The following is a 14,767-nucleotide window of genomic DNA, read 5'->3' on the forward strand; positions in this document are numbered from 1 at the left end:
ACAAAGATACATGCATTTGTACTTGATTTAAAAATAATATATATCTGGGTGGTGGTGACACACATCTTTAATCCCAGCACTCCACAGGCAGAGGCAGGTGGATCTATGAGTTCGAGGCCAGCCTGGTCTACAGAGTGAGTTCCAGGACAGCCAGGGCTACACAGAGAAACCCTGTCTTGGGGAGGGGATGTATATATTTACTTATGTTGTGTGTATGTTTTTCCCCTCCAATGTTTGCGTTGTATATGTGTGCCGTGCCTGATGGCTTTGAAGGAAGGGGTGTCAGATCCCTTGGAAATGGATTTATGATCTGTTGTGAGCTGCCAACTGGGTTCAGGGAATGAACCTGGGTCTTCAGAAGAACAAGTGCTTGCCAGGTGGCGGTGGCGCACGCCTTTAATCCCAGCACTTGGGAGGCAGAGGCAGGCGGATTTCTGAGTTCGAGGCCAGCCTGGTCTACAGAGTGAGTGCCAGGACAGCCAGGACCCTGTCTCGAAAGAAAAAAAACAAACAAAAAGAACAAGTGCTCTCAACCACAGAGTCCTTTCTCCCACCCCCAAATATGTTTGCATGTGTGTGAGTGTGAGTGTGAGTGTGAGTGTGTGTGTGAGTGTGTGTGTGAGTGTGTGTGAGTGTGAGTGTGTGTGTGAGTGTGAGTGTGAGTGTGTGTGTGAGTGTGAGTGTGTGTGTGAGTGTGTGTGAGTGTGAGTGTGTGTGTGAGTGTGTGTGTGAGTGTGAGTGTGTGTGTGTGTGTGTGAGTGTGTGTGTGAGTGTGTGTGTGAGTGTGAGTGTGAGTGTGTGTGTGTGTGTTGCTTTTTTGAGACAGGGCCTTACCGTGTACCTGTCTGGCCAGAAACTCACTATGTAGATCAGGCTAACTTCATACTCACAGAGATCCATCTGTCTCAGCATCATGAGTGCTGGGATTAAAGACTTGTGCCACTATGCCCAGCCAAATACTTATTTGTTTTAGTTTTCAAGACAGGATTGCTCTGAACAGCCCTGGTTGCCTCAGTCCCGGCTGTCCTGGAACTCACTCTGTAAACCAGGCTGGCCTCTAACTCAGCCTACTGAGTGCTGGGGTTAAAGGTGTGCACCACCACTGTCTGGCTAAAATACACATACTTTAAAACGCACTTGCTGCTCCTGAAGAGAACCAGGTTCAGTTCCCAGCACCCACAAAGTGACTCACAACTGTTTGTAACTGTTTCAAACTATATGGTGCCCTCTTCTGACCTCGGAGGGCACCAGACACTCATGTGATGTTCATACATTCATGCAGGCAGACACATAAAATAAAATTTAAAAACAAGACAGCTAAGAGGAATGGGAGGAGTTAAATGGCAGAGTCTGTGAGTGCAGATGTAAGTAGAGCCAAGAACCACAGCAAAGCTTTCTTCCTCTGCTGGGTTTGTTTCTAGGCAGTGACAGGTGGCCCTAGCTCTGGGCTCACAGCCTCAGACTGGCAGCTGTACAGCTAAGGAGGAGACCCAGAAAGCCTCAAGACTGGCTTTGATTGGCGTGAGATGAGGTCATTGCCTGCCTCTGACCCGCGGAATCGCAGTAACCTGATTCGTTCTGCCCCAGTGGAGACTTGGCTGTACCCTGGATGCATGCGGAGGACTTGGAGGCTCAGGGAATTCCCAAGAGAAAGTTAGGGTTTCTAACTAGAGGAGAAGTAGACAACAGGGTCTGAGCTGTTGAGAAATAGTGAGGCTGGGGATGGAGAGTCGGTTCAGCAGTTAAGAAGAGTGCTGGCTTCTCTTTCAGAGGAACTGGGTTTAATTCCCAGGATTCACATGGTGGCTCATATTCACCTATAATCCAGTTCCCGGGGCCCAGCGCTCTCTCCTGGTCTCCACTGGAACCATGTGCATGGCCCACATACAAACATGTAAACACACACTTAAGTACCTCTCTTAAAAATTTACATTACGAACCAGGTATAATGGTGCCTGTCTCTAATGCAAGGCCCTAGGTCACTGAAGCAGGGGGATTGCTACAAGTCTGAGGGCAGCCTAGACTATACAGAAAGTTCTGAGCCATCTTAGATTAAAGAGTAAAACTGTATTCTCTCTCTCCCTCCCTCCCTCCCTCCCTCCCTCCCTCCCTCCCTCCCTCCCTCCCTCCCTCCCTCCCTCCCCCTCTTTTCCTTTCTTTCTTTCTTTCTTTTGTGGGTGAGGGGGTTGGTTTGGTCTTTTTATTTTTTAACAAAACAATGACAACAGAAATCTGGCAGTGGGGGGCTGGCGAGATGGCTCAGAGGGTAAGAGCACTGACTGCTCTTCCAAAGGTCCTGAGTTCAAATCCCAGCAACCACATGATGGCTCACAACCATCCGTAATAAGATCTGACGCCCTCTCTGGTGTGTCTCAAGACAGCTACAGTGTACTTATGTATAATGATAAATAAAATCTTTTTTAAAAAAAAAAAAAAGAAAGAAAGCTGGCAGTGGGGGCTCAGACCTATAATCCTAATACTTGGAAGGCAGAAGCAGGAGGACTGCACAAGTTCAGAGCCAGCCTGGTCTACATGGTGAGCCAGGGCTACACAGTGAGAGCCTGCCTCAAAAGACATATGCCTATAGAGATATGTACCTATTGAGATATATAGAAATAGATATCCATTATATTTAAAGGTTTATTTTTGTTATATGTGTCTAGTGTTTATCTGTACCACATGCCTGCAGTGCCTGTTGGTGCCAGCAGGGGGCATCAGATCTCCAGGAACAGACATTACCGTTGTCAGCCAGTGGGTGCTGAGAATTAATCCAAGGTGTTCTGCAGGAGCAGCCAGGGCTCTTAACTGCTGAGCCATCTCTCCAGCCCCATCTATTACATTTGAAATCTTGGAGTTCACGAACTACAGAAGTTTTATAACATGGGCTCCCTCTCACCGTGTTTCCTAATCACAGATGTGAATGAGTGTGAGACACTACAGGGCGTGTGTGGCTCCGCGCTGTGTGAAAATGTTGAAGGCTCCTTCCTGTGTGTCTGCCCCACCAGCCCTGAGGAGTTCGATCCCATGACTGGACGCTGTGTCCCCCCACGGACTCCTGCAGGTAAGATTCATATGCCTATGTCTACTAAACAAAGGCCTGCTGGGCCTGTGGGAAGATTATGTGGCTCAACCATGTGTGCGTGTGTGTGTGTGTGTGTGTGTGTGTGCATACATGCATGTACCTGTTAATATGGACCATCAGTTAAATGCTATCACTTTATTTTAATTTTTTCCATATGTTGCTTTGAAGTTTTTAATTATTTATTTGAACTTTTAAAGGGGTTCCATAAGGTTTATTTTTCTATTTTTGTGTGTGGTGGGTGAGTGTGTGCTTGTCTGTGGGAGTGCCTCAGAAGGCCACATGGGTGTCCTAACTGATTCCTTTGCAAGAGCAACAGTTAGTGACCTTCATTGCTGAGCCATCTCTCCAGCCTTCATTTGTTAAACTTTTATTCTTGTATGATGCTATGATGTCATGTGATGTGTACATGTCTGTAGACATGGGATGTCCCACGATGTGCATGTAGAGGTCAGAGGACAGCTTTGTAGAGTTGGTTTTCTCCTTCCACCTTTCTGTGGGCTTCTGGGATTGAACTCCAGTTGGCAAGCTTCCATGACAAGTGTCTTTACCTGATAAGTTGGTGGTTCCTAGCTTTCCTAATGCTGTGGCCCTTAAATACAGTTCCTGATGCTGTCGTGACCCCAAACATAAAATTATATGTTGCAAAAAAAAATTATTACACTGTTATTTCATCGCTGTAATTTTGCTGTTATGAGTCATAATGTAAAATCTGCTATGCAATAGATCTGATATGTGACCCCCAAAAGGAGTCACAACCCCTAGATTGAGAACCACTGCAAGTTATTTTGCCAACTGGCTTTTTTGTTTATTTGTTTTGTTTGTTTTTTCTTTTTTTCAAATAGGTAGCCCGAGCTGGCCACACATTCTATGTAGCTGAAATGACTTTGAACATCTGATTCTCCTGCCTTTACTCTCTAAGTGCTGGGATCACAGTCTGGCTTATGCAGTGCTGAGAATCAGAGCCTAGGCTTTGTGCATGCCAGGCAAACACTCTGCCAACTGAACCACAGTCCCAACCCTAAATGCTATTGCTTTAAACAAATATACAAACACCCTTAGAACACACATGATGGATAGCATGGATAACACTACACTACACTGAGCTGCAGGCTCCAGCCTTTGACATGGACATTAGATTTATTCAAAAGAATTAGTTCCTGACTGGAAGTCTGCTAGATTCCTTCATCCAGCGTGTATACCTAGGCCAATCAACATATTCGGGCCCTTGCTGCACACTGGGGACACAGTAGTAAGCAGAGAGGCTTAACTTCTGACCTGCTGGTCTCAAACTCCAGTGGAGAGCTAAGCCAGGTGCCATAAGGTCTATGGCTGCTCAGAAGCCGAGGTGACACTGAAGGTTAAAGGCTACAAAGTGAGTTCAATGACAGTCTGGGCCATTTATTAAGGCCTTCCTTGTCTCAAGTCAAGAATAAAAGATGGCTCAGTATGTATAGTTCAGTGCCAGACTGCTTGTCTAGACACCACCAGTAAAAAGGCTCAGCAATGGAACAATTACCTAGAATCCCCCAGTGAGAGGCTGGGGTGTGGCTCAGTGGTAGAGCCCTTGCCTAGAATCCCCCAGTAAGGGGCTGGGGGCGTGGCTCAGTGGTAGAGCCCCTGCCTAGAATCCCCTAGGGAGGGGCTCGGGGCGTGGCTCAGTGGTAGAGCCCCTGCCTAGAATCCCCCAGTGAGGGGCTGGGGGCGTGGCTCAGTGGCAGAGCCCTTGCCTAGAATCCCCCAGGAAGAGGCTGGGAGCATGGCTCAATGGGAGGACACCTGCCTAGAATTCTCTAGTGAGGGGTTGGGAGGTGACACAGTGGTAAAGATCTTCCTTGGATATACACGGTCCTGTAATCAATCCCCAGCAGTTTAAAAAAAAAAAAATCTAATAAAGAGACAGAGATATCCCAGGCAATCCAGAGGAATCTGACTGACTGGGAAGATCCGAGACCAAAGAGAGCTGGAGGGGGAAAGGAGATACCCAGGCCATCCTGAGGCGAGGTTTTGGGGTGGAGGGAGGGTTCTGGAGGGGTCCGTGTCTGAACTAAGTAGGATGAACAGAAAAAAGTAGCTAAATGTGTGAGTCGGGCGTTGTGTAGTGGTGACCATCTGGCTATGTGAGGAGAACGGGTTTATTCTGGCTTATGGCTTGAGGGTGGAGTCCACCTATGGGGAATACACGGTTACAGGAGTGTGAGGCTATTGCTCACCGACTGGGGACCAGGAAGCAAGGATGGGAGAACTCAGTTGGTTTTTCCTCCTCCCCTTTTTATTCAGTTCCAAGTTCTATCCTATGGGGGGCTGCCGTGGGTCTTCCTGGAAGAGCCCTCACGGACACACCTACAAGGCGTGCCTCTAATGCCGCTCTGGGTACTTGCTTTAGGAGGTTGGATTTCTCCTCAGGGCACGGAGCACCATGGACCCGTTTCAATCCAGAAAGAGTTTGGAATCTCCCTAGGGATGCTGTGTGAAAGTGTTGAGTGAAAGTTTTGAAGCAGAGAGGACAAGGCTGGACCAAACCAGGGGTCTTGAGTGGGGAGGGGCAGTGTAACCTCAAGCTTTTACACATGTGCCCCTATTCCCAAAATAATAACTGAGACTTATTTATTTATGAATAAATGTCATAAGTGTTGGCTCATTCCTGCCAGCTTGTAACTCAATTATCCTGTTCAAACTAGTCTAAGTCTGCCATAAGGCTAGTTACCTCTCCTCGGTTTCATGTGTCTTTCTTCCTCAGAGACCTGGATGTATCCTCCCGCCTCTGTCTCCTAGAGTTCCAATCCCTCTATACTGGAACTCCCACCTTCTATTTCCTGCCTCTTGCTAATAGGCCATCAGCTTTTGATTGATAGGTGATGCTTCCACACAGTGCACAAGAGATTCTCTCTACAGGACAGTGAGTGGGAGAAACATCTAAGAGGCGGGCAAGCGTTGAGGCTGCCTGCCTGGCGGGGGAGGGGTTTGATCTAGTCTGGGACAAACTGGGTGTGAAGACCCAGAGGGTCACAGGGAAAGCACAGGAAATCACCTGTCCCCTTCTGTCCCATAGCTGAGGGGACACCAGGAAGTGGGAGAGTGTGAAGCAAAGGACAGGACACCAAAGTGATAGGAGAGGGCAAATAGCCAAAATGAAACTAGGCATGGTGGCTCACACCTGTAATCCCAGCACTTAGAGGATGAGGCAGGAGGATCTCTGAGTTTCTGCCATACTAGACTACTAAATAATATTGATTTTTAAAAATCAGTTTGAATCCTTGTGGTGGTGTATGCCTTTAATCCTAGCACTCGGGAGGCAGAGGCAGGTTGATCTCTGAGTTCAAGGTCTGCCTGGTCTACAGAGTGGGTTGCAGGACAGCCAGGACTACATGCTACACAAGGAAACCCTCTCTCAAAAACAAATATCTTGCCTTTTGTTTCTTCAGGCACGTTCCCCGGCTCCCAGTCCCAAGCACCCGGCAGCCCCAGTCTTCCAGTCAGGCCACCAGCCCCTCCCCCACCTCGAAGACCCAGCCCTCCCAGGCAGGGTCCCGTGAGCAGTGGACGTCGTGAGTGCTACTTTGACACAGCCGCTCCAGATGCGTGTGACAATATATTGGCCCGAAACGTGACGTGGCAGGAGTGCTGCTGTACTGTGGGAGAAGGCTGGGGCAGCGGCTGCCGCATCCAACAGTGCCCGGGCACTGAGACAGGTGGGCGTGGCCTGTGGGGGAGACAAGGGCTCAAGGGTGTAGGTAGATATGGGGATATGGAGCCTGGAAAGAGGATACGTTTAGACTAAGGATTGGGTTAGTGGTGCTGCCAGGACAGAGTGAGCCATCAGCCACCAAGCTGGCAATCAGTGGGCATGAAGCTGAGAAGTGGGTGCTGACAGGCATGGGCTTTAGCACCTGGTAGGGGGCTACAGCCAGTGAGCTCAGGCAGGGACTGGGGCTTGAGTTTCTGAGTTCATCTTTCCTTCTATGTACAGCTGAATACCAGTCATTGTGTCCTCACGGCCGGGGCTACCTGGTGCCCAGTGGAGACCTGAGTGCCCGGAGAGGTAAGTCCAGACTTCAACCCCACCTATCCTCAGCCCCTAGGCCAAGCTCTGTCTCACCCTGCCTGTGTTTCTTCCTGCTTGCTTGCTTGCTTTCTCATTTGTTAGCTTATTTTTGAGGAGTGTATCTCACTAGTAGTCCAGACCAGCCTCAAACTTGTAAGCCACTCAATTTCTTGCTCCTGTCTTTCTTTTTTTTCTTCCTTCCTTTTCCCTTTTTTTTTTTTTTTTTTTTTTTTTTTTTTTTTTTTTTGGTTTTCAAGACAGGATTTCCTTATGTAGCCCTGGTTGTCCTGGAACTCACTCCGTAGACCAGGCTGGCCTTGAACTCAGAGATCTACCTGACTCTGCCTTCCAAGTGCTGAGATCCACGATGTGTGCCAGTACCACCTGCTATACCTTTCTTTTCTCTCCTCTTTTTTACTTTGTGTTTTTGGCTACAGAGTCAAGTAGCCCAGGCTTGCCAAGAATTAGCCAGGCAGCGGAAGCTAACCTTGAGCTCCTGCTCTCCTATTTCCACCGCTTGATTGCTGGGATTTCATGCATGCTCCGACATACCTGGCTCCCTTTTCTGTCTCTCACTTTATTCTTAAGATCTCGTCATCCTGCCTTTGGTTCCAGTTTTCCGTGCCCCAACTTGCGGGTACCATTGCGCTCTTCCTCTCTTGTGACTGGCTATCCCACACTACCTGTTTTCTTCAAATCAAACCCACCCCTGCCCTCACCTCCCTCCACCTTTTCCTGCAGATGTGGACGAATGCCAACTCTTCCAGGACCAGGTGTGCAAGAGCGGAGTGTGTGTGAACACGGCCCCAGGCTACTCTTGCTATTGCAGCAACGGGTTCTACTATCACGCACACAGGCTGGAGTGCGTTGGTATGAGCCCCACCTTCCCCACCCCCAACTCTGGCCGGGCCAGTCCCCCCTCCAGCACCCCACCCCACCCCCGCCCCAAGTAGGAATGTAGCCAACCCAGCAGGAAGTCTAGACTCTATCCATCACTCTGTGAGCTGAGGAAATGTGAACGGGGGAGTTCATCCTGGTAACTGCCTCCCCCGCAACCCCGCCCTTCCTCCCATACTTTCCTAGATAATGACGAATGTGCGGACGAGGAGCCTGCTTGTGAAGGTGGCCGCTGCGTCAACACGGTGGGCTCTTACCACTGTACCTGCGAGCCCCCACTGGTGCTGGACGGCTCCCGGCGACGCTGCGTCTCCAACGAGAGCCAGAGCCTGGGTAACCCCGCCCACGGTCCCGCCCAGCCCCACCCCCCTCTCCCAGCCTGTAGATCTCTAGGCTTAGCTTCTTCCTTACAAATCTTCAAGGCCCCTAACACCTGGATGGGGCTCAGAATCTGACTTTTTGCTTGACACAGTGAACTCATAAAGGACACGCCTACTTCTGCCTCCAGGGCTCTGGGATTAAATCTCTGAGCCACAATGTCTGGCCCAAACAGTTTTATTCTTCGCTCCCCCCCCCGCCCCCCATTTTGTAGTACAGGCTGGCTTGGAACTCACAGAAATTCTCCTGCCTCAGCCTTCTAATGGCTGGGATTACAGGTGTGAGATTACAGGGGTTACCACTCTTTTTGAGGTAACCTGGCCTGGAGGTTAAAGGTGAAAGTCTTAATGTCCATATTTCACTTTCTTGCCCTGTATCATCTCTAGGGCCCTAGGTTCTTCTTTTTTACATGCATATTCTCACTATGTAGCCCAGGCTAGCCTAAACTCACTTGAACTCTTGCCTCAGCCTCTCAATTACTGGGATATCCAGCCTGGTCTACCACACCCCCTCTTTTGGTTTTTCTTCTCTCCTCTTCTTTCTTCTTTGTCTTTCTCTCCCTCCCATTCTCAGCCTATCTACCTATCTTAAATCTCCTTCTCTCAAATTAATCCATGTGTCTCCCTTCTTTGCTTTGGGCCCCCAAATCTCTTTACCCATTTTCACTTCCTACACACACACACACACACACACACACACACACACACACACACAAAGTCCCTAAACTTGGAGACTTCATTTAAACACACCTGTGATCCTAGCTACACAAGAGATGAATGAAGGAGGACTACAAGTTTGGGGCCAGCCTGACACCCACCCCCACCCCCAAAGCAAAACAAAACAAAAACAAAAAACAAAAACCCTAAACTAATACCCAGGGAAGAGAATCAACTACCCTGGTATTTCACAGAACCCTGGGGAGACTGGAGTTGGGCCTGTGAGAGAGGGCCCGGGTGCCCTGATACATCCTGTCATTGCCTATAGATGACAATCTAGGAGTATGCTGGCAGGAAGTGGGACCTGATCTCGTCTGCAGTCGCCCACGACTAGACCGGCAGGCCACCTACACCGAGTGCTGCTGTCTCTATGGTGAAGCCTGGGGTATGGACTGCGCTCTCTGTCCTGCCCAGGACTCAGGTACTGTACAGCTCTACACGGCCCCCAGAGGACCTCTTGGCATCCTTACATGTGTTGCAACCTCTCCCAAAATCTTGATCACAATTCTACAGACTAAGTGTCAGCAGCTGAAATCTCAAGGCCAGAATCAGCTGCATCCGTAGCCCCAGCCCCATCAGCTCTGAGGTCTCCCATCTTAATTAAATTCTTGGTTTCTGGACCCACCATACACAACCTGTGAGACACTCCATTTCAAGCCCTGGGCCCTTAGATCCAACAGCAGTTGCCCACGCGCACTAGCCTGTCCTGCAGACTCTCTGGTAGTAGCTCCTACAGCTGCCAACAGGCATTACCTTGGGCCCTCTCCACACCAGTACCAAGACTCCAACACAGCCCCAAAGATCTCTGGTCCCTCCTTTTAGCTCTGTATGAACGAGAGCCCAAAACCCCAGTCTTGATTCCCCCCAGATCCCAGAGATTCAAGCTGCTTCCAGGCACCTTTGACCCCTTAAGTTCCAGTGTTCAGCCAGCCACAACACGTCTTTGTCTCATTTCTTCAGGTTCCCAGCCCTCGCTCCCATGGGGCTCCCAAACTCTATTACCTTAGACTGATCCTTAGCTGCAGCCTGAAGACCCTGGATCCTACTATCTCAATCTCAGAATCAGTCTGGAATTGTCAGTTGTGCTTGCACATGCCCAGATCTTCCCTTTCCAGCTCTGCCCCCTCTCCCTCCCTCCCCCAAAACTGTTAGTTAGCACACCAGTCTCTTCTGTTGCCCAGAGACCAGTCCATGAGTGGTGGGTTCTGATTGTGGTGTGCCTTGGCTCCTGTTTGCAGATGACTTTGAAGCCCTTTGCAATGTGCTGCGCCCACCTGCCTATGGCCCGCCGCGCCCTGGTGGCTTTGGACTTCCCTATGAATATGGCCCAGATATAGGCCCACCCTATCAGAGTCTCCCCTATGGGCCAGATCTGTACCCACCGCCAGTGCTACCTTACGACCCCTACCCACCCCCACCTGGACCCTTTGCTCGCCGGGAGGCCCCTTATGGCGCCCCGCCCTTCGACATGCCGGACTTTGAGGATGATGGTGGTCCCTATGGCGAGCCTGAGACTCCTGACCCACCTAGCCGAGGCACTGGTTGGCCTTATCGGTCCAGAGACACCCGTGGCTCCTTCCCAGAGCCTGAGGAATCCTCTGAGCGTGGAAGCTATACAGGTGAGCAGTTAGTTCGGCCAGAGAAACCAAACAGATGGACAAAAACAAAAACAAAACACACACACAAGATGGGAGATGCCGAGAGAAAAGGTAGAAGGTAATACAGGGTCACAAATATACAAGAGCACCTGGAAAGCAGGAGTGTTGGTGACTCATGTCGGTAATCCCAGCACTTAGGAGGCAAAGGTTGGAGGGGTACTACAAGTTTGAGGCCAGCCCTTACCACAGCGCCCCCTGCAGTCTAGGGATGGGAAAGACAGGTTAGGATGAGAACGACCCAGCCTGGGAAGCCAGGGACAAAGGCGGAAAGAGACAAAGACACCTAGGCAGAGCTTTCCAGTCTCAGGGTACCTGTGTTCTCTGCAGGAGCCTTGTCTGAGCCCTATGAGGGCCTAGAGGCCGAAGAGTGTGGTATCCTGGACGGCTGCCCTCACGGCCGCTGTGTGCGCGTTCCAGAAGGCTTCACCTGCGATTGTTTCGATGGCTACCGCCTGGACATCACCCGCATGTCCTGCGTCGGTGAGGAAGGGGAGGAGAGAGAAGGGTGAAATAAAAGCAAGTTTGACCAGATGGTGATCAGGAACCTCCAAGAAAGAACCGCATCACAGACAGGGGCCAGGCTACCTGAGAGGCTCTTGACTGAACAAAATGGGGTCAGAGAACCAATAAAGCCGAGCTCCCGTTAAGTGGCAGAGGAGGGTCTGGGAATATGAAAGGAATCCTGTAGATGTTATTTGTGTTGGTGGTGAAACCCAGGGCTTGTTGCATGCTAGGTGAGTGGTCTACCACTGTGCCACGCCTCCAGTCCCTCCATCTTGCAAGCCAAGGTATAGAGACGATATGCCACCGGCTTAGGCTCACACAGCCAGGAGGTAGCAAGTGATATATTACAAGCCACAGGAAAGGCCCCACATCCATGGTCCTCTACCTTAAAAGACTGGGGAAATGGCCTGATTCCTGGACATGAGTAACAGTCTCTCTACCTACCCCCTCCTCCCACAGACGTCAACGAGTGTGATGAGGCAGAGGCAACCTCCCCACTCTGCGTCAATGCGCGCTGTGTCAACACTGACGGCTCCTTCCGCTGTATCTGTCGTCCAGGATTTGCTCCCACGCATCAGCCACATCACTGTGCGCCTGCTCGACCCCGGGCCTGAGCAGGGGCGCCAAATCTCCCACTATACCTGAGCACCCGGAGCTTCCAGAGCACGCCTGCCTCCCTCTAGTCTGCATGTGTGCAAGGATGTCAGACAGTCTCGACTTAGGATGGACAGACACAGAGGGGTGCCTTCTATGGTGCCAGCCTGTCATGCCCAGTCCCTCCCACCAGTGCCCTGGGCCTGTCCTGGATCCCCTGACACATTTCTTGCCCTTTTATACAATTTTCAATTAAAACACCTATTTTGTACTTTCGGCCTCTGCCTGCCTTTTTCTTTTTCTCAAAAGCTGGCTCCACTGTGTGCTGAGTCACTCCTCGGAACGCGCCATTCCTGCCGCCAAGACTGAGACTGACTTTCCATGACTCTCACTGAGTCTAGCTTTGTCCCTCTTGGCCTCCGGTCTCAGTTTCTTTCTCTTCCCCGTTTCACCGTCTTTCTCTCTGGCCATTCTCCTCCTGTCTTTCTGTCTTGTATCTTGTCTTCTTTAGTTTCCTCTGGTCGTCCTAATCTTTAAAGCAATTATGCTTCAGAGTTGTTGAGGTTTTCTGTTGTTTTGTTCTTTTCTTTCCTTTCCTTTTCTTTCCTTTCCTTTCCTTTCCTTTCCTTTCCTTTTCTTTTCTTTTCTTTTCCTTTCTTTTCTTTTCTTTTCTTTTCTTTTCTTTTCTTTTCTTTTCTTTACTTTTCTTTTCTTTTCGTTTGTTTTCCAGACAGGGTTTCTCTGTATAGCCCTGGCTGTCCTGGAACTCACTCTGTAGACCAAGTTGGCCCCCAACTCAGAAATCCACCTGCCTCTGCCTCCTGAGTGCTGGGATTAAAGGCGTGCACCACCACTGCCCAGCTTGCTCTTATTTTCTTTTAAGAGGTTATTATGTAGTCTAACCTGGACTTGAACTTCTGATCCTCCTGCCCTCAGCCTCCCTGGGTCTATGATTACAAGGCACACCAGCATGCCCTGTTTAGGTTTTGTTGTTTACCAAATGTTCCCAGTGCTTCCCAGTTCCTTCCTCTGTATCTGCTGTCCAGGATTCGAACCTGCGCACCTGCTACATCCCTGTGCACCTGTGCGACCCCAGGCCTGAGCACCAGTGCTTGGCCTCTGGCTATACTTGTGCACTGGGAACTTCCAGAGCTTACCTGTCTCTGGAAGAGGAGGAGGCTGTGTTCTATTCCCTTCAGGATAGCAGAACCTTAAACAGAGGAGTATCAGTACACAAGCGCTCGACTCCATGTTGTCTACAGTGAGGCCGTCATCACACAACTTTACTAAATGCTATTGAATTATACACTTCAAATGAAGGGCTGTATGACTTATAATTCAATGAAGCTGGAGAGAATGAAATTTAAAAATAGTGAGGGAATGGCCCAATGATAGATGGCCTGCTGAAAATCCAGCAGTGATGGGCTGGGGGTATAAATTAGCAGTGAAGCATAAGCCTAGGACCCCCCCCCCCCCAGTGAGGGACTAGGGTGTGGCTCAATGGTAGAGCCCCTGCCTAGAATCCCCCAGTCCAGGGCTGGGGGCTCAGTGGTAGAGACCCTGCCTAGGACTCCCCAGTGAGGGGCTGGGGGACTCAGTGGTAAAGTACCTGCTTAGCTGCAGAAGGCCCCTCATTCCTGCCAATAGAGGGTTAAAAAAATTGAGACAGTAACCCATCCAAAGTGAGTCAGAAATTTACAAAACCCCTCCCATCCCAGCACTCCCCCAGCAGCTAACAGCAGGGCAGCTAACCTAACCCAAACACTAACCTCTTGAATGCAACCCACAACTCTGTACCATAGAATCTGGATCTGGGTTGAGAACCAAAACAGACTAACCAGCCCTGAGGGGTGGCCACTAGGTTGGGTTCTTGAAGAGCTGAGATGTCAATGACAAGAGGAGATGCACAAGATAAAGTGGAAGACCGTGCTCTAGCCAGAGGCAGCAGCTTTGCAAAAGCCTAGGAGAGGAGCGAGGGGGCCGCCATCGGGATGTAAGATAACTAAATTAATGGGAATAATAGCCTAGAGGCTAGAATGGCAAATAGCTCTGAGATGTCTTTTGCATGGTATGCCATCAAATTCTGTTAGACAGTGCTGGCTGACATTTTGGGTATGAGAAGAGAAAGGAAGGGAGAGAGGGAAAGAGAGGTGAGGGAGGGAGGGAGAGAGGAAGAAAGGTAGATGATGGGGGGGGGGGCTTTGGGTCCCGTTGGGAATCTATGGAAAGCTCTAGATAGGAGGTGGAGGGGGGGGGAGTAGGATGCAGAGGAGGAGGAGGAGGAGGAGGAGGCAGAGGCAGAGGAAGAGTGAAGGAGTAAGTGTTCTCAGCACCAAGCCCGAGGACTTGAGTGCAATCTCCACGACCCACAGAGTGGAAGGAAAGAGGTGACTTTACACACACACACACACACACACACACACACACACACACACAATGTTCTTTTTCAATCCATGCCCAGGAGTAGTTGGTGAACACATAACATAACAGACCCCATGAGCTTTCTTTTTTTGAGCTTTTTGTTTCATTCTAGTAGTTTTTGTCTTACTGGTTTTTATTTGTTTGTTTGTTTGTTTGTTTGTTTGTTTTTAAGGAGAGGGAGAGAAGGAGGGGAGGGAAAGAGGGGGGAGAACATGAAGTTGGGCCGGCAGAGGTGAGAAGCATCTGGGATGGGAGAAGGGAAAATATATTACCTGAAAAAAAAAAAGTGTAAAAAAAAATCCATTGTAGATGTAGACAATTTACACCACGTGCTCCTGTTAGTCCTCCTTCCCGTCCCAGTCAACCACCTTGCTCTACAGGTGTGGCTGGAAGGGGGATGGGAGCCCAACAGTGCTGGAAGGTTTGATGATCGACTTTTAGTGGCACTGCACACATCCTTGCATCCCCTACTGTG

General features: G+C 49.9%; 1 protein-coding gene across 1 annotated transcript in view; it reads left to right on the forward strand.

The window, feature by feature from the left end:
• Positions 1-12,142, forward strand: part of Ltbp4 (latent transforming growth factor beta binding protein 4) — a 28,500-nt gene extending 16,358 nt beyond the window's left edge. Inside the window, exons 22-30 of the mRNA XM_021166465.2 lie at positions 2,915-3,061; positions 6,505-6,771; positions 7,050-7,121; positions 7,866-7,994; positions 8,208-8,354; positions 9,384-9,536; positions 10,354-10,734; positions 11,101-11,253; positions 11,737-12,142. Of these exons, the coding sequence (XP_021022124.1) occupies positions 2,915-3,061; positions 6,505-6,771; positions 7,050-7,121; positions 7,866-7,994; positions 8,208-8,354; positions 9,384-9,536; positions 10,354-10,734; positions 11,101-11,253; positions 11,737-11,891 (1,604 nt within the window). The 3' untranslated portion in view covers positions 11,892-12,142. The remainder of the gene's footprint in view (positions 1-2,914; positions 3,062-6,504; positions 6,772-7,049; positions 7,122-7,865; positions 7,995-8,207; positions 8,355-9,383; positions 9,537-10,353; positions 10,735-11,100; positions 11,254-11,736) is intronic.
• The last annotated feature ends 2,625 nt before the right edge of the window (positions 12,143-14,767 follow it).

Source organism: Mus caroli, unplaced genomic scaffold (assembly GCF_978045245.1).
Source record: "Mus caroli unplaced genomic scaffold, Mus_caroli_1 scaffold_8, whole genome shotgun sequence".
NCBI lineage: Eukaryota > Metazoa > Chordata > Mammalia > Rodentia > Muridae > Mus > Mus caroli.